The 26,614-nt window shown below is 41.4% G+C and overlaps 1 protein-coding gene and 1 long non-coding RNA gene across 4 annotated transcripts; both read left to right on the top strand.

Moving 5' to 3' along the window:
• The first annotated feature begins 8,282 nt into the window (after positions 1–8,282).
• On the top strand, positions 8,283–26,295 carry LOC118112305 (transmembrane protein 182). Of its 3 annotated transcripts, none has more exons than XM_035161504.2 (5): positions 8,283–8,664; positions 14,228–14,354; positions 14,680–14,778; positions 15,306–15,443; positions 26,150–26,295. In XM_035161504.2, the coding sequence occupies exons 1-5, from the start codon at positions 8,491–8,493 to the stop codon at positions 26,278–26,280; spliced, it is 669 nt and encodes a 222-aa protein (XP_035017395.1). In that variant the 5' UTR covers positions 8,283–8,490; the 3' UTR covers positions 26,281–26,295. The 3 variants fall into 3 exon arrangements, with proteins under 3 accessions (XP_035017395.1, XP_035017396.1, XP_035017394.1); XM_035161505.2 differs by lacking the exon at positions 26,150–26,295 and adding an exon at positions 15,693–15,831 and having other exon boundaries at positions 8,284–8,664; XM_035161503.2 differs by lacking the exon at positions 26,150–26,295 and adding an exon at positions 15,725–17,266 and having other exon boundaries at positions 8,286–8,664.
• LOC124852061 lies at positions 8,671–12,153 on the top strand. The gene is made up of 2 exons (XR_007032813.1): positions 8,671–9,099; positions 9,605–12,153. It is a non-coding gene; the product is annotated as an uncharacterized LOC124852061 (long non-coding RNA).
• Positions 26,296–26,614: the final 319 nt, after the last annotated feature.

Genomic DNA, 26,614 nt, shown 5'->3' on the forward strand with positions numbered 1-26,614 from the left:
ACCATTCACACACCTTCAGCCCAGCCCTCAGGGGAAATTGGTGTTTCAATATCTTGCCCAATGACACCTGGGAATGCAAAATGGAGCTGGGGATTGAACCACAAACCATCTGATTAGTGGACGACCCATTCTATCTCCTGAGCCACAGCCAGTTAGGAGCTAGATTCTGTATTTTTTACTTAACTGTAAAATATAAAAGTACTTTATTGAGGAGCTGTGCATCACAACCTGACGAAATGGTCTATTTCCAGCATGTTGACATGTTGAGTCTGTTTGGAGTCAGCAGCTCTTTAAAATGCACCTGCAGATCACAGTGAGGTCCAACATGAACCGACAGAGGCCTGTGGATTTATGATGCATCTGCCTGCTTGAGGTTGATTTGTGAAGTGCGAGGCCCAGCTCCTCATATCTGGGCCTATCAGAGCACACGTAGCGAGGGAAGTGGTGATCCATTAACGTGCACTGACACACACGTTGGCTTTTCGGAAACCTGAGCCAATTCACTCATCTGTGCAAAAAGATGGAAATCCGTAATTATCAGACCAGAGACGATGGTGTCTCTAAGGCTTTATACAGTTTCAGTTCAGAAATTAGAGCATTTATTTGTTAATTTCCAGATAATGCAGTGCTGTTAATCTAAAAACTAAATACAAAGAAAAAGAAATAGGAATAAGAATAAATTCTTTGGAGATGTTTAACCTGAACAATGAGCCCAGCTCCCTCACCGGGACACTGCAGGGCCATTATAAACTAGAATGACTCTCAGTAGAGTGCATACCTCTGCCAAGGCCTTATCACCTTATGAAACCACATTTAAATTCACTAGATACAGATTTTTATTTTGATCTTGAACCAAATTGCCCACACTATATATATACTTTCCAGTCTTATTGTTGCACTTAACCCGAGAGCTCTGCATACTTCAGCTTATTACGCTTGTAGGCCTCCTCCACTGCATCCTCCCAGGGTACAGTAGGCTCGATGATGTAAACGAGCCGGAGTGAGGCTGACCATAGCACAAGGTCTGTACTGAGGTTGGTTGCAGCGATCTCAGCTGGAAAGCAGAGTCTCTACCATATGTCTGCCATTAACTCCCAGTCATGTGCTCCGACTAGCTGCCCTGTGTCTGGTCCTGAAGTGGCGAGTCTGGCTTGACCCTCACCTTCCCAAACAAATGCTGTTGCTGCCCAGCAGGGTGAAGGAGGAGGAAGGGCATCCGCCGACTTTCTAGTACTGCCAGGTACACCGCCAGGTGTATTGGCCTTGAGTAAGGCTGGTTTTGTTAACCACCAGGATGTGTTTTAGTGTGACTGGCGTTGGGCAGAGAGAGCATGTGGGGTCGTCTCTGTACCACTGGCTGAGATTTTTGGGAGACAGCAAGACATCATAGATAGATACCTTGATGGTTAAGCTTGCTCTGAATGTTTACATCTCCCACAACTCTTTCTGAGATCTTTCCCTTGCTCACTCCCTCCCATCTCATCCACTGTCCTTGCCTGGCCTGTGCGATGGCTTTTGCACACCTTGTTGCCTCTTCCTGCTGGCGTATCTTTTGCACCGCTGAGCCTCTGAGACAAAGTAGCCTTGTTCCAGGTTGATGTGCTGGTCCCAAGGCCAAGACCACTCCTCCCTTGCCGTACTCAGCCCACAATGTCCCTGTGCTTGAGCGCTACCTCTGCCAGCTTGGTTACTTCTGCCGGATGTCCATTTCTTCCCAGTGGCCAGAGCTGGGGCAGCTTGGGCAACAACAGGATCACTTATCATTCCTATGCCGATGACACCCGAATCTACTGTACCTGTCAGCCGTGTGAGTGCCTAACTGTCATTAAGGAATGGATGTCACTTAACATTCTTCAGTTAAATTCAAACAAAACAGAAATAATAATCATCAGTCCCGATCAGCAGGCAAACTCCTACAGTTTCTCGGTCCCCTGGCAACCAATATTAAAACAGTCAAAAATCTAGGTGTCAAGTTCGATTCCCAACTGAATCTTAAAACACACGTTAATGAAATCATTACATCCTGCTACTTCTATCTACGAAATATATCCAGATTAAATCAGTCCTATCTCTCCCTGACTTAGAAAAGCTAATACATGCCTTTGTCTTTTCCCGTCTGGACTTTTGCAACGCCCTGTATACATGCCTTAGTCAAACCTTAGTAACTCGTTTGCAGCTTGTTCAAAATGCTGATGCTCGTATTTTAACTAAAACAAACAGTAGGTCTCATATCAGGCCAATCCTTGCTTCCCTTCACTGGTTGCCAGTTACATTCAGGATTGAATTAAATATTCTTTTAATAACTTTCAAAGCTCAACTTGCCCCTACTTACATTTTACAGCTCTTGACTCCCTGCAATCCTATTCGCAACCTGAGATCAGCTAGCCTGTCCCTGTTGGCTGTCCCTAGGTCAAGGCTGACTACTCAGGGGGACCTGGTGCTTTCTCTGTCAGGGCCCAGAGGCTCTTGAACTCCCTGCCTGACGAGGTTAGGCTCCCCAACTCACTACCTGTCTTTAAATCACTGCTAAAAACGTATTTTTATAGGAATTCATTTTTAACATGCATGCGATTTGTAACTCTGGTACTACTGTGTTATTTCCTTTATTTATTTTTATCTTACTTTCATTGCAACCACATTTTAGGTAGTTCCTTAAACAGGACAGCTTTTGACTCTGCTGCCTATGTTGTGTTTAGTTTAAAAAGGCATAGAGGTGGTCTGATCTACTCAGTGGGTCTAAGTAACACCCCTGCACCCGCAATGTTATACTTGACACCGGCTGTAATAATATAATATAATAAGAAAACCAAAAGGGTTGTGCCGTTGACATCTATTCATTAGAATTATTAGTATTATTAGCAGCTCTTAAATTTGCAAAGCTGATTGTTTTTATGAACCTAATCAATGAGACTAAGGTATATAGTAAGGAGTATAGCGGTGCCACCTTCAGATGTCTGCTGTCTTCTCCAGGCAGCCCACACATTATGCCCCCTCTGGCTCCACCATGTGGCTTGGTGGGCCTCCTACTACACAGCCTACTGCCTGTCTCAATAATTCCTTTTGAGTTTAAGACTAGGATTGACTAATTTACACAGCAGAGGTCTACTCCAGCAGCAAAAACTATACTTGAAAATATTGGTCCCTCAAACAGATCCTGATATACTGACTGTTTCTAAGACAGAACACATCAGGAGCAGTATATTAGTGATCATGAGGTGGATATAAATGATTAACATATTTTTTTCGGATTGAAAGAATTGGCAGGGGTCGTGGTGTTTTCTGTCTCCATATTACATTCTTTCACTGTGCCCCAATGTTTCATTGCCTTTAATATACACTGCTCAAAAAAATGAAGGGAACACTTACAACTGAAGATTATTAGACGTCTGTGGTCCAGTTCCTTAGGTCAGTATTTTATTTATTTGTTAGTAGTGATGAGCAGGTATTGGTGTCTCTGTAGTTGGCTTGTTAGCTTAGCTCTGATAGCCTCGACTTTACTGAATCTGTCATTCGTTTGTTAAATAAGTGAACATGCAGAAGGATGTATTTGTTTGTCACATATAAATAAATTATAGGAAGTGTAACTTTACTAGAATAGACAGTCACAGAGAGAACCTGAGGCCGATGTCCACCACCTGCTTCCTAAGCTGAAGTGATTATGATCTGATGAACTTTTAAGTAATAAACTTTTATTTTTGGATGTGGATGTCCAACATGAGACAGAACTGGACTCCAACCAGACTGAACACTGAGTCATCACTTCAACACTGACTCCAGGTACAGACCTGTTTTCATAACTTACAAACAATCAAAGCAAAGTATTGCACATAATACATAATGCATTAAATTATATATGCAATACTATTAATGTGGAAGAACTCCATACTGTACATTCATTGTCTTGGTAGTGCACTGTTTAATCCAAAACCATATTCAAATACATAGTTGAATATCCACAGAAAATAAGGACACAAACTTTGTTCATAAGGAACTTCGTCTACAATAATGCCATACTTTTATGTTTCCTGTCATTTTATTAGGGACGGACGAGCCTGAAGGACACAGCTGTGCTGATCGTGTTCTGTCTCTTATGGCAAAGAAGAAAAATAAAAAACTGGGTTTATATCAAAAGTGTATCAAATCAGTGTTCATTTCTTTTTACCAACCATAATGAATAAAGAAATTAACTCAATATTATCCATGACACTTAGCAATGACTGCCAACTCTAAACAGTTGCAGGCCATCTTTAGTTAAGGGAGGATCACTGTCACATCTGTATGATAACATGGAACAAAGGAGCAACACCTCAGATTAAAGATAGTCTGTAAATACTTTTTACAGATACTGTACAATACAATTAATAATTACAATACTTTTGACACATGCAATATCAGCTGTGTTAATTAGCCAAGACTGGTACTTACAGTTTATTCTGTGTTCAGCAGGTGGAAGCACCACAGATCATCTCAGCCAGAACTGATGTACTGAAAGAAATAAACATATTATACAAATATATAAAATGTCTTTCTACCTCATCTGTAATAATCAAGGTGATAATCTCTCACGGTGCTGTTGATAACAGTCCACATCAAGTCCCTTGACTTCTCTCAGTGTGAAAACATAAACATAATAAATATGAGAACTGTTAACAACAGTGATGTGTGGAGATTATAATCATATCTAAACTGTCATTACACATCTCACGTTGTTTGTGTATACAGATTCAGCATATGCGTACGGTGTATGTCATGTACACGGTAACACCTGGAAGCAGAGAGGCTTCCTTAGAGCTGATGGCACCAAGGTATTGCACGGAGAAGCCGGATCCAAACTTATAGAAGCAATGCACCTGCCAAAAGCTCTTGCGATCATTAAATGCCCAGCGCATCAAAAAACAGATTCCCTAGTAGCTAAAGATTATAACATAGCTGAAGATTGTGAACCCCTTACAACTTTATTTTCCCCAATATTGGCGCAAGATAGGGCTGATGTCCACGAAAACGCATTTTTTGTTAAAAAGGGGAACTATCAAAATCATGCAAGTTAGTCCTCAAAGAGGTTTACGGAGAAGCGCTCGTGGACATTAGGTATTGCCCATTACATTGTTATGGTTTACAATTAGAAATGTGCATGATTCTGACCATTGTGCAAGGGGGGAGGTTATCAAACATCTCCAAGCGGTTTGGTGGTCACCTTTTATGGCAACCACGGGTAGATAGAACGCTGCATGAATGTGACATATGTGCGCAATGCAACACAAGAAAAGCCTTTTCAGGTCTAATAGCACACATCCCACCACCAGATGGCCCATGTAGGCATCTGATGATAGATTATGTGGACATGATCCAAAAAAAATAGGAAGAATGAGATACATTCTGGTTGTAGTCGATAGATTTAGCAGATGGATTGAGGCGACGCAAACAACACGACCACAAATCAGTAGCTATAAGTTTCTATGTAAGGAAGTTTTTCCACGATTTCGACTGCCTGTGACTATCAGTTCAGACAATGGACCACATGTCGTGGCCCAAGTGATCAGAATGCTAGGAACTAAACAATGTGGGTGTGTGTATCACCCTCAGTCACAGGGAACAGTAGAACAAGTTAATGGTACCCTTAAAGCGAAATTAGCCAAAATAATAGCAGATAGCAATGGGAATTATATTTAGAAAAACTAAACCTTCTCCTCTGTTTCCATTAAAACAGCAGGACGATGGAGAGCTCGATAGATCACACAGAGTGAGAGCAGGACTCGGCAGGCCTCACACAGGTAACATGCAAATTAATTCATTTATAAAACCAAATGCAGGGTCGTCTTTGGGTTTAACATCCTCTGGACCAAGGTCCTAAAGACTTTTATATACAGAATCATGTAAATCTTTGTTTGTTTGTATCTAAAATAATACTGCAAAACTTGACAGTTTCTGGAAAATAGTTTGCAGAGTTCAACAGCACAAATATTAGTACTCAAATTAGCTTTCAAGAAATAATAGTTTTAAGCATACACATGCTCTTAAGTCCTTTAGCTTCTCCTCTCTCTCCACAGAGTGCTCCACAAGCCTGAGGCCCACCCTCCAGGAAACATCATGCCCAATAACCTTGGATCCAAAATCCTCAGCTGCCGGAGAGGATCAGATCTCTCCATGACATCAAGAACCCCTTTGAGAAGATTCCCCAGGAAACAGCTCAGCTTCGCTTTTGTCATGACTAAACTCTGAGATGAAGAGTTTTTGGATTTTTTGTCCGACTGATTATGGTCTCTTTTTGTTTATTGACATTAACCTGTGTTTTCCTTGTGTTTGGATTCGTTTTTATTCTGAGTTCTGTTTTATTTTCAAAATGTTGCTCCTTGTGTGTCTGTAACTTTATTTCCTGCCTTTGTCGTGTTTCCTGCCCCTATGACCATATGCACCTGTTTCAATTGCGTTAAATCAACCCTGCCTCCCTTGTGTATACAAGTCTCTGTGCTTCTCTTTGTCAGTTCAATGTAGTTGGTTCGTCTCTACCAAATTCCTGTGTGCAATAAAACAGCTGATTCTGTTCATGCATCCAGCTATGCAGGGCTTGGAATGTTATGGATCCTGCTGGGGATCGGCCTGTCTCTGTACGGTGTGTGTGTGCTGCCGCTCTTCTTCACTGCCTGATGTGTCACTGCTCAACGATGCCATTACTGGGGTGAGGGCAGAGGAGCTTCACATGTACATGTATTTGTGAATTAAAGAGTTTTATACTGTATGTAACATACTTCTCTTTCTCTAAGGTGCTCTACAAGCTCTTTGAGTCGTTCCCGGCTGGACTTGTTGCTGGGTGGATGCAGGTTGGTGGTGGTGGGCCTCGACAGCCTGTGTGTAGGCCTCTCTTTTGGCCTGGTGGCAGCCCTGACATGAAAATTCACCCCTAGAGCCGATGTTATCGCCCCACTCTTTGTTTTCCTCTACTCATGCATGTCGTACCTGATCTAAGAGATGCGTCACCTCTCTGGTATCATAACGTGAGTGCTGCAGAATACTAACTTCAACCCAAAAATCTTGTTTTCTCAATGCCTTGTCTGGTAAAATTGGATTTTGAAGGATCTTCCTTTAGCATTGTGACCTTTGCCGTCACCATGAGACCGTATGTGGAGGCAAACGTGTCGGAGAGCAGCAACACCAGCTAACTCCAGTTCTTCCAGAAGATGGGGTGCAGTGTGTGTGAAATACTGATCTTCATCTTCCTGGGTTTGGCCACTATACAGGACGTCCATGAGTGGAGATGGGTCTTTGTCTGCTCAGGGTTGGATTCCTTTGATTATGGTCTCTGTTTGTTTATTGACTTTTACCTGTTTTTTCCTTGTGTTTGGATATGTGTTCATTTTCAGTTCTGTTACCCTGTTTTATTGTGAAATTTTGCTCCTTGTGTGTCTGTCACTTTACTTCCTGCCTTTGTCCTGCTTCCCTCCCCTGTGATCGTCTGCACCTGTTCCTCATGTGTTTCACCTGTATTCAACTCTGCCTCCCTTGTCCCAAGTCCCTGTGCTTCTCTTTGTCAGTTCGTCGTCGTTGGTTTGTCACAGATTTTCGCTGTCTTGTTTCCAGTGTCTTTTTGTTCCTAGTTTTTTCTGTTTTTTCAGTTTAGCCTTTCTTGAGTCTTTTCTAATTTCCAGTGTTTTTCTGTTTTTAGACTTTGTATTTTGTTAGTACGTTTATTAAAGGACACTTTTTGTTTTGCTACTGAACTTTGCTTCTGCATTTTTGGGTCCACCTGCACACCTTAACTCTGACAGTTTTCGAGAACGAGAAGCAGCAATGAGCACAGACTGTGAGAAAGGAATGTAAAGCAATGACTTCAGTGTGTTCAGCTACAGTATTTTGGCTCCATAAAATTATAAGTTACTACTTGTGGGGTGTGGAGACTGGGTTTATGAAGGATTTTTAGCAATTTCATGGACATCCTCCAATTAAAAGTGTTCAATATTTCACCTTCGGGCTTTATCATTTTGAATGTTTGCCAGTGACAAAGCTTTGCTCTTCGTGTTTCACCTCTTGAACAGCTCTGGTTTGAGGGTCATTTGCATCTGCAGTCTAATTTAATTTCAAAGTGCCTCTCCAAGAGTTACACCCACCTTAGAAATACCTTGCAGCCATAAACGCTGATACAGGCCATCCACACTGTAACACACACACACAAATCAGTCCTGCCTCTCCTTGTTTTCTTTCTAAATGCACAGCACACCCAGTGGTAATTTGACAAGGACAGCCTCCTAAAAATAGCCCCCCCACCATCCACTCACCCACCCCCACTTTGACCTCCTCAGTTGCTGTGGTCTCTCTCTTTTCCCACCACAGCTCCTGCAGGGAGTGGCTGGGAGATCCACACTGTTTTCTTTAGGACCAGGGCTGGGGCAGAGGGCTGCACAGTGGACACCGGTGAGGGGTCTTGACAAGTCACTGACCTGAGGACTGTAAGCTGAGGAGAGAGGGGCACAGAGGAGGAGATTTTCAGCCGGAGTCATGAGGGTGGGAGCTGCGGCCTTGGCTGGGGGGATTTTTGGGGCAGTGGGGACCCTGTGTTTCGTCCTGGCCTTTGGTACAGACTACTGGCTGGTGGCCAGTGACAACTGTGGACCACATACATGGCCGACACAAACAACCCAGACAGGGTGGAAAGATGTCAATGGGACTGAGGTAGGACAAATGTGTGTGTGTGTGTGTCAGTCACGTCATGGGTACCGGTTGCGGTGTGGGGACCGAAAATCCAGTCCCCATAAGGATAACCCTTTTAAATAAATACAGGATCTACTCTGAAGGTGCCTGTGAAGTTTTTAGCTTCGGCCCATATGGCATGTTTTTTAGTGAGTCTGTGTGTGTGTGTGTGAGCATTGCTCATTAGTGCCCCTACTTGTTTCTGGCTAGTACTGCACCCACTGCTTCTCACACACGCACATCTTCCAAATATGGTTGGGTACCACCGACTTCCTGGTACTCATTAGGAAGGTTTTAAGCAGGGTGGACATTTTCAGCATTACAGGTGGTAATCAACAGAGAAAAAGAAGATTATTTGCTGAAGATACCAGCGAAGAAGATAATAACTTGTGCAGAGGAGCAAAAGTGAAGCACAAGGTAAGCAGATTTGTATATTTTCTCCTGTCAGCCCCCCAGTAAAAACTCTGCAGATTGTCCGAATGAGCCAATGAGAAAACACAGCAGGAGATAATACGAAGGATTCAGAGCCAGTGAGTAGGCAAGTTCATAGCGTTTCCAACACCCCACAGACGTGAGGCTGGGAGAATACAAATAAAAAATCTCCCTTTTGACTCTTTGTCGTCCAAATGTTAGTAGCATTGGTGTCAACGTAAAACTAAACATAATGACTATTCTTTTCTCATCATCTTCGATGTGCTGTAAACAAAAACACTATGCTTTCTGCTACTGAAGTCGTACATCATGTCATGCCTCTGGCTTGCCCTACCCAGGTGCCTCCCCCTATCTGAATTCTCCTGCTGTGTTCTTCATATGTGAAAGGCAAACTCTTATTATTATTTCAAACATTTTTGTTTGGCTGGAAATATTCTTATAATGCACATTACTATATGTAAATAATTGTGCATTTACCTTTTATTTACAGATTGTGTCACAGTTCCAAAATGAAAGTGAGACTTTTATACCAAGACTGAGACGGAATAACAAAATGTCAGTAAGTTCTGAATGTGAGGTGAGCTGCAAATGTGTTTAGAGCTGCAATCACAAATTGGATTATTTCAATTAATTCAGTGGATTATATTTTTACATTTTAAATCATGTAGTCTGTAAAGTATAATCTCTTTAAGGTGCTCATCAGTTTTTCTTTGACCCCAAGTTGATCTTTTTCAGAACATTCCATAATTCAAAAATAATTCTGTTATTATTCTCTAGAGGTGAACTCATGACACTTTTCTTTTATCTTTTGTATGTCAGTAATGATTGTGTATTCTTCTTTTTTGATATGAATTGTCATTGTTTGAATTAAACTAGAAATGGCATATATGGCAATGTCATAGCAGCCATATGGACACAGAAAAAGAAACGACCTGATCCCTGACCACCTTTAAGCTGTTTATAATTTTGTTATTTAAAAAATTAGTTTTTTACTTTTATAGCACCAACAGCAGAGGAGTCACTTCCTCCCACTGAGAGGAATGAAATGTAGCCACAACCACCCAATAGACCAAAAGCAATATCATTAAATGGTGAGGTACCTTCAGGAGTCAATACGATGAGGCCTTCCTCTGAAGCTAAACTTTTGACCGATAGTACCTCTGCTATGTTTTTAATATCAGTATTAATTATGTGTAGTTCTTTTTTGGATATGGATTTTAACTGCACAATTAAACTAGAAATTGCCAAATGTGTTAGATAGCAGTCATAAAAAGAAAGAAGCACATCTTGGAAATTTAGCCAAATTATTAAATTATGTGCAAATCTCACAAACTGTTCCTCTGCCTATTAAACAAACTATTAACACAACGCTCTTAAAATATTTCTAATCCCACAATTTTTTGCGCAAGCATCCATCCACAGACCAGGGGCCTCATTTATAACCGTTGCGTACACACAAAACGAGGGCCTGAAACTTGCGTAGGCCACTTGTCAAGCAAACGTTGGGATTTATAAAAACAAACTTGATGGGTGATTGTGCGCACTCCCACGCTAACTCTGACCCATGCGTAGGAACATTTTGGAGATGGGAAAATTTAAATGCAGACGTGAGGTAGTGAACTGAGACCAGATTATTCATCCACTTCATCCAACAGCATTATTTGTACTCACCTTTGCCTCCGCCTTTGAATTAGATCTTTTTTTATTTCATGCTCCGTTCTTTTTATCGTCCTCACTCTCACTCACTGTATTATCAGCAGCAGAGTATCAGTGTATTTTCTTTATTAAGGACATCACTGCTGTCCCATAAAATCGCTCTTCATCTCCACCTCACTACCAAACACCTCGATGTCAGTGTCAGAAAGTTCTGCTTCCTCTTCTCATTGCTTGATGCCATGATTCACAGTAGAAACCCATTGGTCAGCAGGATAATTCAATATTCATGAGGTGCTTTGCATTGAGCATTTATGGTTGAATGTGGGCGTGTGGAGGGAGGGATATGAGGCAGATTCACATACCAACGTTTCCAGGTGGACTGTGATTTATAAAGTGAACATTGCGTGTGCAAGGTTCTACAAATCAGATCTTTTTTTGGGTATGCCATTTTATACTGAGTGTATGGTTACATAGTAATAACTTACAGTATTACTCCTACTGCGAAAGCAACTAAACATAATCACCATCACCATTTGGAACCTAGATACATTTATCCAACAGATCCAAAGTTTTATAAATACATTTTTTTCTTCCTGAAAGATTTGAGAAATTGATGTCAGGAAAGGTGAGCCAATGTCGGTGATTAGAATAAACAATTTATTTTTTAACATAACACAGCATGTACAGCTTATAAGAAAATTGAATCCTAATAATTTCCTCTTTACCACTGATAATTTCAGGCAGAAGGCACAAATCAGTGTTTGCCTGGCAATGTAATTATGTATATAGTTAGAGTGCAGATCATTTTTCTTATACTTTAGAGGCTAGTATACACTGTGTAGGATTTATAACTTTGGATCAGAATTTTAACAGACACACACACTTCGGTATCCTTGTCATTACAAATGGGTTTTTCTGACCACTTTAAGGTACAGCTGCCCAAAAGAAGAAAACACCCTGGAAGCAGACAGAAGTGAAAGCAGTGGAAAGGCACATGAATCGATCCGTATGGCTGACACTACCTTGGTCCTAAAGGTCTACTGAAAGTGTTTATTTACTATGTTTTAAGAGGCATTTGAACATTTTGTATTATATTGTTCTGTACTGAAGTGCCAATAATGGCCAAAATTTATATGTTATTTAAAAAGGAAGGATCAGCAAAACTTGAAATTGTATTTGTTTAAGAATTCCTTAGAACTCAGATAACTTGAATTTGTTTTGAGATTCATTCAACCAAATCTTTTGAGTTTTTCTGTGAAGTGGAATTCAATACAAGTTTAATTATACAATTTAAATGTGAGTTTAATCTCATGGAATTGAAGTGTCGGGTGATTGAATAGTAGTAAGCTGTTGCTCTGAATATTAAAATATATTTTTTAATTATTTTGACGATGTATTCTTTGTACAAATAGAGACAGCCTGTCACAGTTTCATCTATTAATATTCACTTCAACCACGTTACACTGAACTTAAATTCTGCTTCATGTGAAGATGAGTACATAAGCAGCACAAGGTTTTCTGTGCAAAGTGATGGTTTTCATCCCTACCACCGTTTACAGGTTATATATCAACATTATCTATCGACAACTGAGCCCAGATAAAATTTGAATTGTTATCAATGTAATACTGCAGTTTCTTTTGGTTCTTTTTTAGTTTAAACTTTGTTAGTTTTAAACAAACAGCTCTAACAAATGTAATAATGGAAGGTATGTTACTTGATATAGGTTGTTTATCAGTAAAAATAAGCTTTATTGCAGCAAGGTCCCCATTAGTCTAATGACAAGTTGTGCGAGTCATGCAAACAATATGTAAATGAGGTCCCCATCAGCCATGCTTACAATTTTTTTCCCCATTTTGGGGTCAAAAACACACTACTAGTCAAAACACTGCCTCATCAATTTAGATATTTTAAGGTGTGAATAAACTAACAAAGTTATGGTTAGTGGCCCTGTTTTTGTTCATACCTCTAGAACCTTTAGAAAGGGTGGTCCCCACAGGTGATGATAAATGGACCATGGAAACCAGTATATGTGTGTGCGCGCGCGCAAGTAATTGTTCACTTCTACAAAACAAATACACATTCTGAATGCAAACCTTGCTGCTGGCTTTCAGAACTGTTTGGTGATCTCCAGCTAAACAACTGCATATAATAATAGTCACAGCAGTACATTATTTTTAACTGTGACACATCACATAACCACAAAAATACCTCTGGGGAACCTGATCTGGTGTAGACAGTGGGGTGCATGTCACAGTAAGATATTTATATTTAATACTGAAGTGATTTGGTATTTCACTTTCATACGCGAACATGCAGCAGAGACTGAGACATCCTGGTTTTTAATCTGACTTTAGTGACTTGTAGTAAGAGTTAAAAACACTGGATCTTAGGCCCAATCCCATTTCACCCCTTGGCCCTACCCCTTCCCCTTCATTTTTCACGTTCATGTGTAGGGGTAGGCTGTCTCAATCCCTGTTGGGATGGAGGGGTAGGGCCGAGGGGTAGGGCCGAGGGGTAGGGCCGAGGGGTAGGGCTTTATACCCCTCCAAACTGCGATTTTTCCGACCCACACTTCAAACCTAGAGGTAACCCAGAATGCCTTGCAAATGTGATTGATTCACCTGCATTAGCATAGATGTTATTTTGATATTATAGGTTTGTCACTTTAGTAACTGCAATCAATAGCATTGGTTTATTTAAGATCTCAACAATGTTATTACAATGACATCCCCGGCAAAACTGTCTCGTCTGTTTACATCGATGACTACTGATGATGTGTCGGGTTTCCCCGACGACTGCTTATGATGTAACGGCTCCTTGAAGGGCTGTCACAATTCGTAGGGGAAGATTTCAACCACTTCCCCTTGTGACTACGTTTCAAGGTGCAAGATAAAAAAATAAAAAATAACCCTGATGACATCACCAGGGTTATTTTTCTCAGACGTGGCCACGCTCCTTTAGAGTCATGAAAATACAACTGCTTTCATTGGCTGACTCCCCCATGGCGAGTCACCTGATCTTCCTGTGCTGCCCCTTTAATTTTCTTAAATTTTTCTATTCTTTCGTGCCACATGTGTGAGAGAGTTCATGAAATGCAAAGTAAGGGATATATTTTTAAAAGCTAAATCCCCTGTGAACGACAAAGTCTTTCATTTTCAATAAAAGAGGATGATTAAAGTTGCTGTGTGTTATTCAGCGCCATCAATCATGTTTTTGACAAGCCAGCGGAGAGTATCACTCATGCGTGTTTCATAAGTTCCCCCTTGAAAAACCTCACGGAGCAGCAGGCCATAATCAGAACCACGTTTAATGCCACAGCTCGGCTGAAGCACAGACTCACACAGAGCGGCTAACAGACAAGTGCTGACAGATGATGAAACATATAAAAGTTCATCCATCTTGAATTATTTTTTAGTGTCTGTCTGTGTTTGTCTACAATCTCCTTCCCCCCCTTAGGTCCAGTCAGAAGTGGAACCAGTCACTGTTCCTCAGAGGTTGCTCACCCTCCACCATGAGGGCTTCTTCTGGCGCTGTGTGTTCCAGGTGGAGCCTGCAGCACATGCAGTCGTGGCCACTCTCTTCAGTACGTAGAAAAAACAAGGTTTTTGCTGGTGCTTGTCCAATGTGGTTGAATGTCTCATGCTCAGTGGTGTGGTCTGCTCGACACGCTCACATGTGCAGGAAGGAAAAATGTCTATAATTTGGATATTTGACAGAATATATACAGCAGGAGAGTAATACGAATATGTCGGCATTTATTACAGGTTATAGGTTTATTTTCTTTTGCACTTTTGTGGCGTATCTTAGTTTTTGCTGTACTCAACCGCATGAAGTCATTGCTAGAACCACATTGTGTTTTCCTTTTTAGGTTTTGAGCTTTTAAAAATACCATTACTTTTTAACTGTAGCGAACCAGCCAGAGTCCAAGGTGTGTAGCCATGGTTACCTGTTCCCTCTACCTGTCGCACTTGGACAGGTGCCTCATCCCAGTTATGACACAACAGCAGGTAAGTCCCAAAGTCCCAAACACAATCACATAGATACATGCCAGTATTTCAACAACTTGCACACACACACATGCACAATTGACATTAAGGCCATTTACATTATACAGTTACTAAGATAAACTAAGATCCCATCATTTCATATTCAAAAGTAAAATAGTGAAGTCCTTAAAAGCCTCCCCACAGCCAAATTTAGTAATAAATTGGATTATTAATATTAATGTATTTGGTTTATTGCTCAATATTTTCTTAATATTTCATTTCCCAACACTAAGATCTAAATGCCGTCTCTTTACTCTGCCAGTAATATTTCTGGAGTTAAAAAATACAAAATATTGAATTCATTCATTGACCTATACATGCACAATTTAAGTGTAGAAATAGTGTTATCTGCCTGTAAAACAGCCTCCATGTGCAAGTTCTAAAAAAATACCATTGATATGACCTTCTGGGTATTAGCCTAGGCCCAGTATACACACAGATAGATAGGTGCACCGCTCTGATGGCGGCCTCGGCTGTGTTTCCCGCAGTGTTTCGGGGTTTCTGGACCTTGCTGATAATCCTCGGGCTGGTCTCAGCTCTGGCTGGAGGCTTCCTCCTGGTCTGTGGTGTCCCCTTCATCAGCCCCCGACTCTACAAGCTGGGTGGAGCCTTCCTCATCACTGCTGGTAAAACATAATCTACTGTTCATACACATGAGTGGATTTGAAAATACACTATCAGGGGAGTAGGCGCATGCACAGACACAAAGTCATGTTGCAGTCATTGCGGCTGTCAGCTGTTTACACTCGTCACACTGCAAATACATACCCTAACACACAGAGCAGCAAATGTCACTCTGCAGCTCTGTCGCTATAACGACAGCAGCTGCTGTGGTAACAGTAGAGATGAGTAAGGGAGCTGCATTCCTCTGGCAGTGACAGGCTCTGACACTCTCCATACCCCGCAGCCTGCTTGTTCCTGTTTATGCTGCTGCTCTACATCCTGTGGATGGAGGTGGTGGACGTGAAAAGCTACGTCCTGCAGGAGAGGGGAGAGGCCTGTCCAGACGCCAAGGTTTCTGTGCTCTACGGCCTGTCGTTCATGGTGGCGGTTGCTGGCGTGCCCCTGGAGCTCGTCTCTGGGTTGGTTTTCATGCTGGTGGGCCGGGCGCTGCTTGCCAGCAAGTGAGCTCACCATCTGGACCGGAGGAGAAGAGCGGACTGACCTTTTTATGTCCTGCACTGGGACTCGGTGGCACACATGTGGGATGTAAACACCCACTGGAAACACACGACCAACATTACTGCATCACCCCTTTGGAAGTTAATCCGCCTGCGGCCAGAGACACTGGTTTGGTGTTGCTGTTTTCTGTCACTTGCTTTGCTTTATTTCCATAAAAATAACCAATTACACAAGAGGTCAGCAGTCGGGTTCATAGATGTAAACATGATGTGTTATCTGGCATATTAACCAGCAGTATAAAATGTGCTGAGAGTCTTTTTTATTTATTTTTTAAGCAAAACTCCGAGAATATAAATATTTCTTCTGCTCAACTGCATCCTTCAGTAATTCTGCCAACTGCTGCTTTTTATTGATGCTGCAAATGATGATTCCACAGAGCGGAAGGTGAGGTACGCATGGGTGAGCCAGCTGTGTCCCCCCCCTGTCCTGGTTTTGGCACACGATCAGAGTGGGCTGTTGCCGGAGCAGAGTGAGGTGGGAGGGGATGAGAGGCTGGATGGACGTGAAACAGAAAGGGCAGGGTTTGGATGGAGGGGTGGGGGTGGAGCAGGAGAGGGGATGTGGGTATATAGGGGGGTATAGGGAAAGAATTGATGCGTGTAGGGGTTGGGGGGTACAAAGGGGGCTTTGAGAAATGAACAGCTGTTTGTGGGATTGGTTGGTGTACAGCGGGCCGGCCACCTGCCTCCTTCACCCCAATCATATTTCACTCCCTCATTCAAATCCTTCTACTTTCTCTTTTCTGCCTCTCGATCGTACCCGACATGCAAACACTAAAACCAGTCTGTTGACAAATTTCCAATGCATTCGCCAGATCGCCCTTCCAGTCAGCCCTTCTTTTCCTCGGTGTTGTCCAAAGGAGAAACACAAGCTTGTGATTGTATCATAACTGCTACAATATTAGATCACGCTCCCCTTTCATTGGTCTGAATGGGCGGAGTGTGGAAACAAGCAAGTGGACGCTCAATCACACATATCAGCCACATCTACGGCTGTGGAGAGGGAGGGGTGTTGGGGAGGGCTGATTAAATATACACACACACAAACACACACACACACGTGCCATGTTACGACTTGTAGGGGATAGTCATGGTATCATTCTGCCTCTGGTATATCGCAGCTTTGGTCTTTTACATAATTGTTAATGGTGACTGTATGTATGATTATATACTGTAATGTATATTCAGTGGCGTGTGCATCTCACTATTATTCAAAGTTGCTCACAAAAGGAGAATACGTTGTTTGAAAATATAAACTATTGTCCTCACTTGTTTTGTTTTTTTGAGATCCTCTGTTTTCTTCTTCACTTCACTGTATTGTAATTGAATTGCTTCCTCACCAAACAACTTTTCTTGGCTTTGGGAACTTCAACATCCACAGATACAAATATGATTTAGCTATTCTAAGCAGGTTATCCTGATTGTGGTAGTTGAAAAACGTTTGATCAAAACATTTATTAATTTTTATTATCCTGTACCATCATTGGCCTGTAGGTGGAAAGGCCAGGATCACCAAAATGGTTAGGAATCCCAATGGTGAATGTGGTGATGACTATCAACAACCAATACAAGAGAAATCAAAGAAAGATTCAATGACATGACAAAAACAAAAATACCCCCTCCAGCTCAGATCATCACCATCCTAGGTTGAAGTCAACAATCATGGAGGAGCCAAGACACATGAAGACTCTCCATGCTGCAGAACACAATTTATTCATACACATTTATGTAGTTAAAGTATCAAAAAGTCACATTACCACAGTCAGCCAGCAGATGGCTCTCCGGCTCTCCTCTTTCAACGGGAGAAGCTCTTATGCATGGATAGACAGAAGGAAGAAGAGGAAAGAGAAAAGGAAAGTAGGGAAGGGAAGGGAAAGGAAAGGAAAGGCAGGAAGGAAAGAAAGGAAAGGAAAGGGGGTAATTACGGAGCAAAGTATTGAACTATAACGCCGGCTTGTTCAATGACTGTAGCTCTTTCTAATTATAGTTAATTAACTCTTATGTCTCCTCCCCTGTCATCCACAACAATGGAAACACACTATCACTTCATTTAAGGAAGAACTAATCTTGCACTTGAAGTGTCAGCAATAATGGCATTATAATATTATGCATATGTCATAGTGAGCATCATGTGAATAAAGACATGACATGATAATAAAGTAATAAATGCTTTGCAAATTAACCCCAGCACACCCGAGGAACCCAAAGAGCATACGTCTTGTTGATTAGGCGTAATGGCTGTGAATTAAATGTACGTTACCAGTTAGAAGTTTTTGAGCCCCTATTTCATTTTACATAATTGAATGTCTCTGTGTTTCTGAAATTAAATAATAGAATTAATAAACAATTGGAAACATGAAGTGTGGGACTTTCACATGTAAATGGACGACAGTTACTTTAATGCCAGATGCATTCTCTCAGTACTGTTTAAATCTATCCACTCCAGGTAAAATCGGTGTATTTCGTAAACTGAGAGTTTTAAATCTGGTGTCTGTTGCAACATTTCTACGCTGGAGGACCAGTGTGTTTTACATCAACAAGCAATGATTGGTTTACTATTGTCTGGAGCATTGGAGTCAAAGTAGGCTTCAAGTCATATTTAAGAAAACAAAAAATCAATTGTTTATCAATCAACAATACTTTCATAAAAACACATTTAGACAAACAAGTATTTGACACTGCCATACAATAGTGTGTCAGTTGTATTTGGCTTGATAGACATCACACAAAAAGAGAAGCTTAAAAAAACAGACACATGGACACAACAAGCGTATTTAGACATGGATCTTTATTTTACTATCCTGATAATACTGTCTGTAAATGATGAAACTATTGTACATTATGGGAATATTGGACATTTGATTGCACAGTGGGCGAAATTATCTTACAAATACAATATGGATCATACTTCTGCTAAACTCTAGCTATTATTTACTCTATTACTAAAAAATGAAAGCTGAAGAGAGTACCCAGAGGGGCAGGTTTACCTATTATGCATACATCATAAGTGTGCATCAACAGTGTTTGTGTAATAACTCTCTCTGCCAGGAGGGAGAGACAAAGTTTTCTTCACTACAAGTTTTTTAAAACAAGGAATCAACAATTCTTTGTGTTGAAATAAATTTGAATGCTTTAATGATTGACTCCTTCAGCAGCTGAACAGACGTGTGGCGTTCAGTAGTTTGCTTTTGCTTTTACCTTCTGTCCAGTTCATCTCTAAATTGAAGGGCACTCAGAGCATGCATACCTCTGCCAAGGCTGATTGGCTACTTTATGTATTATATATTGCATCGTGAGATCAGATACATAAACCATGTACACAGAAATGTACAGCTCACATTAAACACAAGGAAAATATCAATTATTTGATATAGATGAAAATAATATTTCTCTCTGTGCAGTAACTGAATAAAGATCACACCCAAATATTTTTTCGGATTCACAAAATCTGGATCATCATCCAGATCCACATCTAATATCACCCGTTAATAGATATTAGTGCTCTACAGATGCCTGATATTTTTAGATATCTGCATTATTTCTTGTGAAAGTCACAAAAATATAAAACAAACAAACTAAAAACACCCCCTCACAATATTTAAATAAATGACCAAAAATTCCTGTATCAACGCCAAAATGTAACGACCTATACCACAATAGTCTGGTGATAACCTGCCTGCTAGTTTGCGTAAAGCTGCTAACAAACAAACACACATACAAACAAATGCAGATGAAAACATAACCTCCTTGGCCGAGGTTACCAGCTCAGTGATGATGGTTTAGGTCTGTCTCCGTTCTTTAAATGTTTCAGTGTTTCTGACCAACCAGACTGTCTTCCTCTGCTATTTGTCTGTATCTCACCCCTCTGACAACATACACAGTATCCTCCATCTTCTTGGAGCACAGTGTTGACCCGATGATGCATCAGTAGCAGTAACACAGTTTGACTCTGTTGAGTAATCTTTAGGAATTGTTTATTGCATTCCCTTCCAAGCCTTCATTTAAAAACTGTAAATTAACCAATTTTAATTCCTTAAAAAAGCCTGTTTTATATAAAATGTCCATGGCCGTTTTTTAGGCCGTTTACCTCTTATCTTTGTGCCATTTACAGTTATTCACTGGACTGGGGGTGTTTTGAACCTTTGACCAGTAGTACATGTGTAAGCATGGATTTGGATATTTTAAGGTGTGGCAGCATTATTTGCTGATAATTTCCCAGTATTTGCTTAAGGTCCCATGTACATTGATGTCAGACACCAAACAGCAGGATGTGGTCTCACACTAGGTTGGGGAAAATTAACCCCAAGGTGGATTCCTCACCCCTCGGTCCCCCCAGAGCACCTGGACTGAATACTTGCTGGTTCTAATCCAGTCAAAGAGGGGGATACACTTGGTGAGAGATCTTTCCGTCCCTTTTCTAACCCCCTAACTCTCCTAGTGAGCCGATTACCTGCTCTGTGTGTGTGAGCTCAGGCCCACCAGGCACTGAGCGCAGCTCTTTGTGTGTGTGTGTGTGTGTGTGTGTGTGTGTGTGTGTGTGTGTGTGTGTGTGTGTGTGTGTGTGTGTTTGTGCAGACGGACACAGTTTCTCCCAGATAAAGGCTTTTCTCCTGTCAAAAATGACTGCCCTGATAAGAGCTGATATGAGAGAATAGCAGGCCTTATGGCATCACTCTTGCCTTTTTGTTTCTTTTGTACAGCCAAAATCCCCAGAAAAGCCCCCCCCCACCCCCCAACGCGCGCACACACACACACACACACACACACACTAATCTGTACTGGGGAGAGTATAGTTGATGTAGAAAGGGAGCAGGTGGAGGAATAAAGAATAGTTGCTGTGTGTGATTCTTTTTCAATTTTTGTATAAATCACTAGTGTGGTTATTAAAGACATCCCTCCCCTCAACCCCCCACCCCACCACCACCACACACACACACACACACACACACACACACACACACACACACACACACACACACACACACACACACGCAGGCAGATTATGTCTGATACAGTCAGAGTTGCTGCCTTCAATTAACCTCACAAAGACAGGATCACTCACACACACACACTGTGATGATGATAGCAGGAGGGAGACAGCACAGAGTGAGTGTGTGACTGTACAACACAGTCTCTACAGAGCAGGGCATCATACAATATGACTTATGAGTGAATGACATATCATATGCTCTTTTCTTCTGAAAGAAAACATCTCAGCATGTTCACGCTATTCACTATAATGTGCTTTCTAATGTTACAGCCAAATCACCAGATGTTGTTTTGCTGCTGAAAACAGAAGAGATTGAAAATGCATTGTGAAATGTTGATGTTGCTGTTGTTGAGAAGTGCTGAATGTGTAGTGAATAGAAACAGCTCGGTTTTACATTTGGAAGGGAAATGACATAGACTAGTGAGGTGAGGGGCAGAGGAGAATACCCAAGATGTAAAGTCCTGCTAGAATAAGAATAATAGACACTATATCATTTTGCTTATATATTTGCGTAAATATTAGAAATGGATGTAAAATGTATACATGTGCCTAATGTGTCTGTTTCTGTATTATACCGCATGTGAGGGCTGATGTGGATAATTGGGGGCAGGTTTTGTGTAACAGGACAAAACTGTTTGGTTGTATGAAGCTGGTTTCTGTCTCATTTAGAGTTTGGTCAAAGTGAAGGACTTGCGATGTGAGATAAACAAACTGGTGGTCAGATTCTTCAACAGCAACTCAAACCAGTTCTCAAGAATGTTGCTCACTTTGGCCAAGACAAATGGCCACAGCTTAGTGATTGTTAGGCAGGAGGTAAAGTTGAAATGTGGTTTACGAAAACAATTTTAAACTAGATGGATTTTATCCGGCTTTGTCCATAAGTGTTGTCTGTCATTCAAACTTATGTGATTCTTTGCATCAAGACAATACAAACACCCGAAGAACAGAGTTGTTGACGAGTAAGCAATTACCCTGACATCCAGCAAAGTAAAGTCCACATACTGTTTAGTCGACTTTCACGCCCTCACAGAGAAACTCTTGTAGCCCTCTAGTGGTTTTGAGACTCTCTACCTGATAACCAGAGTCAGCTCAACATCCTGATTCACAACAGTCCATGTAAACTGCAGCGGGTCAAACAGACTAATAACATCATAAACCAAGACGCCTCATATAGCAGCATTTGTCTTTGTCTTTGCTATTATATGATGACGAACCGGCCTCTGGGGCAAAGGCCAATATTTCGGGGCTTCCAGTTCAGACAGCAAATATCAAATGCAAAGACTTGTTTCTTTCATCACACGAGTCGCACGTATTTCCACACAAAACAAAAACAGTGATACTTTTTGAACGTGTTTCAGCTCATTTTGCTTGCATTTTGTTCTGCATATTAATGTAGATACATCAAACAGCTGATACATTTCGGGCAGTGTGTTCCACCTCATTTGCTCTCCACACAGACTGTTTACCTGCGGGCAACCAAAGACTGCTCAAACGTGATTGGTCAAACTAGATGAGGAAAGCAGAAGGCTTCTAGCTCCAAAATCTTGTCACCTAAAGATTTTGCATATTCACCCAAAACACTTCCACACATCGCTCCTCAGATGCTGGCGTCATGATTGTCCGCTCAGGACGGCTTTAGCTGCCTGCGTCCTCCATTGTCATTGCAAGAAGATGTAACATCGCTAGCTCACTTTAGGTCAAGAGGACATGACCTAAAGTGACATGATGATGAAACTCAAATGAACCTCAAAAGCTTTTTGCTGGGACTTTGTGGTGGGTCTGAAATTCAGGAATCTGACCACAGTGTTGATGAGTCAGCATTTTGAGTCTGGCTGTTGACCTTTGCTGCCTTGTTTTCCAATATCTCTCTCTCTCCCTCCTCATTTCAACACCAATTTATCTAGCGACAGAGGACAGCGATGGTGGGCTCAGCAAAACCTGGCACAGTGCTAGCGTTACATAACACGATATTTATCGGGTAAGTTGTAGTTATTAAATCCAATTCTGAGTGTTTGTTTTGGCGTTCACAGGTCAGCTGCAGCGTCAGAGCCGGCAGATTAAAATATAATAAATACAACAGTGTGACGGATATAATACGCAACTTTAATCATTTTTGTTGTTGGTGCTGCCTTCTTCATTCACTTCCTGCTGATCTACAGCTGTTGGCTTTGGCCCAATGTGTGTGTGTGTGTGTGTGTGTGTGTGTGTGTGTGTGTGTGTGTGTGTGTGTGTGTGTGTGTGTGTGTGTGTGTGTGTGTGTGTGTGTGTGTGTGTGTGTGTGTGTGCGTGTGTGTGTGTGTGTGTGTGTGTGTGTGTGTGTGTGTGTGTGTGTGTACTTGTGTTTTGGACCTGGCACACAACACTACCTGGGTAGGAAACACTCAATGAATGCACACAGATACAAACACAAGCCGCTGTGTACATGTGCCACTCACTGCTGGAGCTGTTTGGCAAACAAACCAAATCCAGTGCAGATACAGTAAAATCCGACTGAACAAAAAATAAAAAAAATACAATAAAGTAAAATAGAAACAAAGAGTTTAGAACAAAGACGAGCATGAAGCACTGTGTGTGGACAGACACAACAGAGGAGACACTGCTTCAGGCTAGTGTCTCAACCATCCTCTTTCCTTTTCCTCAACTGTATGTCTTTATTTTCCTTTAACCCCCTCCCCGCCCCTCTGTCTTTCATTTCTGCTGAAGGAGAGGAAGAGGAGACTCGATGAGAGGAGGAGGAGGAGGAGGGGGGTTGCGATTAGTTTCAGGGTTCCAGCCCGTTTGATTGGCAGCTGGCAGCATATGGAGCTGTGAGGAAGGTTTGCCCACGCTCACTTCTGAAGAAACAAATATTTGCCTGAAGGAGAGAGAGAGAGAGGGCGAGAGAGAGAAAAAAATATTAATTAGTTTGCAGACGCACTGAGAGATAAAAGTCGGCAAGACGTATCCATCAAAAGGCTGCAGAGTTAGCTGCAAAATGGAAATTTTCCCCCGAGTTGACAGAACCAGTAGGCTGCTGGCTGAGCTAAGGGGGGGAACACATGCGCACTGGGGGAAAGCACTAAGGTGCTCAACACAAGAGCCTAACGTGGAGTCTACATTAACATCTGTGCACACGGTAACATATTCTGAGTGGAATTAACATTTAGGCATGCATCTTCCACGCCTGAGAAACATTTCACTAGCCCCTCCAATTATTTCTTAATTATCGTTTCCATTGCCGAAACAGAGCCGTGTTCGGATCAAACCGACACGTATGCAACACATCAGATGCACTCAAGGTAAACATACACGTGGCAGTCAGAGCATGTTTGCAGTCACTCCACGATTTCCAACATACAAGATTAGGATGTTGTGTGAGGACTGACATTACTTTTCGATTATTAACCTATAAATCATTTTGTATGCTTCTCTGCAGACACAGACTTTCTTTCCAAGATACAAAGATTGACATAAATCCCATGCCTGGGTGTCACTGAGCTAGAAGTGTTAGCTAGATTAAAATAAAATCTGGAAGCATCTGTGTAGCTCAGTAACAAAATGAAATATAACATTTTATGGTTCTACAAAGTTGTTTCTTTACTAAAAACAGAAGGTGCAGTGACTGTGTTCAGGTTGTTTCTTATTACCGCTGCTATGGAGGTTATGTTTTAAACCCCTGTCTTTCCTTTTTGTTTCTTTGTAAGCAAGACTATGCAAAAAAACGAATGGTCAGATTATCTCGAAATCTGGTAGAAGAATGCAGTGTGGCTGAGGGAAGAAACCATTATTGTTTGGTGTGGATCCAGATCAGGAGGAAATGTCAGGATTTTTTTTTTAAGTCTTCAACATTGTGAAATTTTAACATTTTTGTTGAGTCATTCTCAGTATAATTCATGGATCTTGATGAAAAGAAGTAAGTTTGTTAGTTTGTACCGTTCCTGTCCGTCTCTCCCTCAGGGAGACTGTTGGGCCTTGGTGGAGATTTAACAGTTTTTCCATTTTGAATCAATCCAAATGAAGATTACCCCTCAGATAAAGGGAGAGTCAATATTGTTTAACTAAAATTGTTTAAATAGAGGCTGACTTTTTAGATTTAGGCCTTTATTTAAATATTGAGCATTAAAGGTGCTGTATCCATTTTTTTTTATATGACTAGATTTTTTTCTTCCTCTTTCCAGTCTTTATGTTAAACTAGGCTTCCCAGCTCTGGTTCTGTATTTAAAGTAAAGACACAACAGTGGTATAACTCTTATATCCAAAAACATTAAGCTGTTTCTTTACCATCACATCCACAAACCAGGCCAGCACATTGTTTTGTTTTCATTACTCCTATGACACAAGATGAATTCTCCCGGGGCACAATTAGAATTATCCGAGCACCGCTACACTAAATAAACAAAATAAAACAAACACCTATTTCTATTTGCTCCTCAAGACAATAATTGTAAGTAAAAATAACCAACTTCATCTGCAACCCTAAAACCACTGAATCCACTAATCACGACCAAAATAAAAGCACATGAAAGAGACTTGCTTTGCTTTGATACATGGCGTTCAGACACTGACCATGGGATTATGCAGCCCTGATAAGGTAATTAACTGACTATGATAGTGTAATTAAGCAACATCTGAGAAGAAAGGCTGCTGGAGTGGCGTGTTGGTGGGTGCACATCAAAGCCTTGTAGCGCCGCTTTAAAGGCAGATGGGCACCGCAGAACATTTGGTTTAGCGCGGTTTCCTCAGCGAAGGTGTCGGCAGGGGCTGAAGGAAAGATTGCCGTGCCACTGAGAATTAGCTGACAACCCCAAAATGAAGTTATTGTGATGGAAATAAAATCTGTCTTTTGGAGCAATTCAGTTGTGTAAAATGGTCAGAGATCATATCGAGGGAACACAGAGACAGTAACCGATAGCTCCATTGTTAGAGAGCCAAATGGTCTCTCTCTCAGTGCAAAGTCTCAACAGATCCCACTGAATAAATGGAACTTGCATGAATTCACTTAGTTATTTACCTTGCTTTGCTTTTATTGAGAATGCATCTTTGTGGGATTCGTCGTCGGGCCTCGCCGAGTGCACTCCCGTCCCCTCCCTCTCCCCCGCTCCCTCTGTGTGCACTGAACCAGCACAAATTCATTTTTATTGTATTTATTTGTTTATTTACTCTTATCTCTTTTCCATTTCAGAGGCTTCCTATCAGAGACCTGCAAACCTCAGAAGCCGAGTGGCAGGGGAGCCGTGGGTTTACATTTGTGTGTGTACGTGCATGAGTGTGAGTGTGCTGTGTGATTGTGTGTGTTTCAGGGGATTGGTATAAAATTAAAACACAAACAGAACGGAAACATTGGAATCATCACTTTTGTTATCGCCTGCTATACGGTTTACAGCTCCCACTGTTAACAAACTCCTCCAGGGTTATGAAACAGAAAGCGCTGAAATGTACTCACTTCATGACTCACAGGATATCTTTTAAGTAATATTATAAACACTTGGCAAAGAGTTCTACTGCAATGGGTTTGAAATTCATTTTAGGAATTAGAGAAAAACAGTATTGCGTCCAACAATAAAGCGCTTTGCCTGTGATGAGCGTATTCACAGAGTTGTTTAACATGTTTAACTCAGAGCCAAGTCTGTATGAGGAGGTGTCTGAT

This window comes from Hippoglossus stenolepis, chromosome 7 (assembly GCF_022539355.2).
Source record: "Hippoglossus stenolepis isolate QCI-W04-F060 chromosome 7, HSTE1.2, whole genome shotgun sequence".
In the NCBI taxonomy this organism is placed as follows: domain Eukaryota; kingdom Metazoa; phylum Chordata; class Actinopteri; order Pleuronectiformes; family Pleuronectidae; genus Hippoglossus; species Hippoglossus stenolepis.

Coding starts and splice junctions, on each gene's coding strand:
- LOC118112305 (XM_035161503.2), top strand. CDS start 8,491: ATGAGGGTGGGAGCTGCGGCCTTGGCTGGGGGGATTTTTGGGGCAGTG. Junction 8,665..14,227: donor AAGATGTCAATGGGACTGAG/GTAGGACAAATG, acceptor TCCCCCCCTTAG/GTCCAGTCAGAAGTGGAACC. Junction 14,355..14,679: donor AGTCGTGGCCACTCTCTTCA/GTACGTAGAAAA, acceptor TTTTAACTGTAG/CGAACCAGCCAGAGTCCAAG.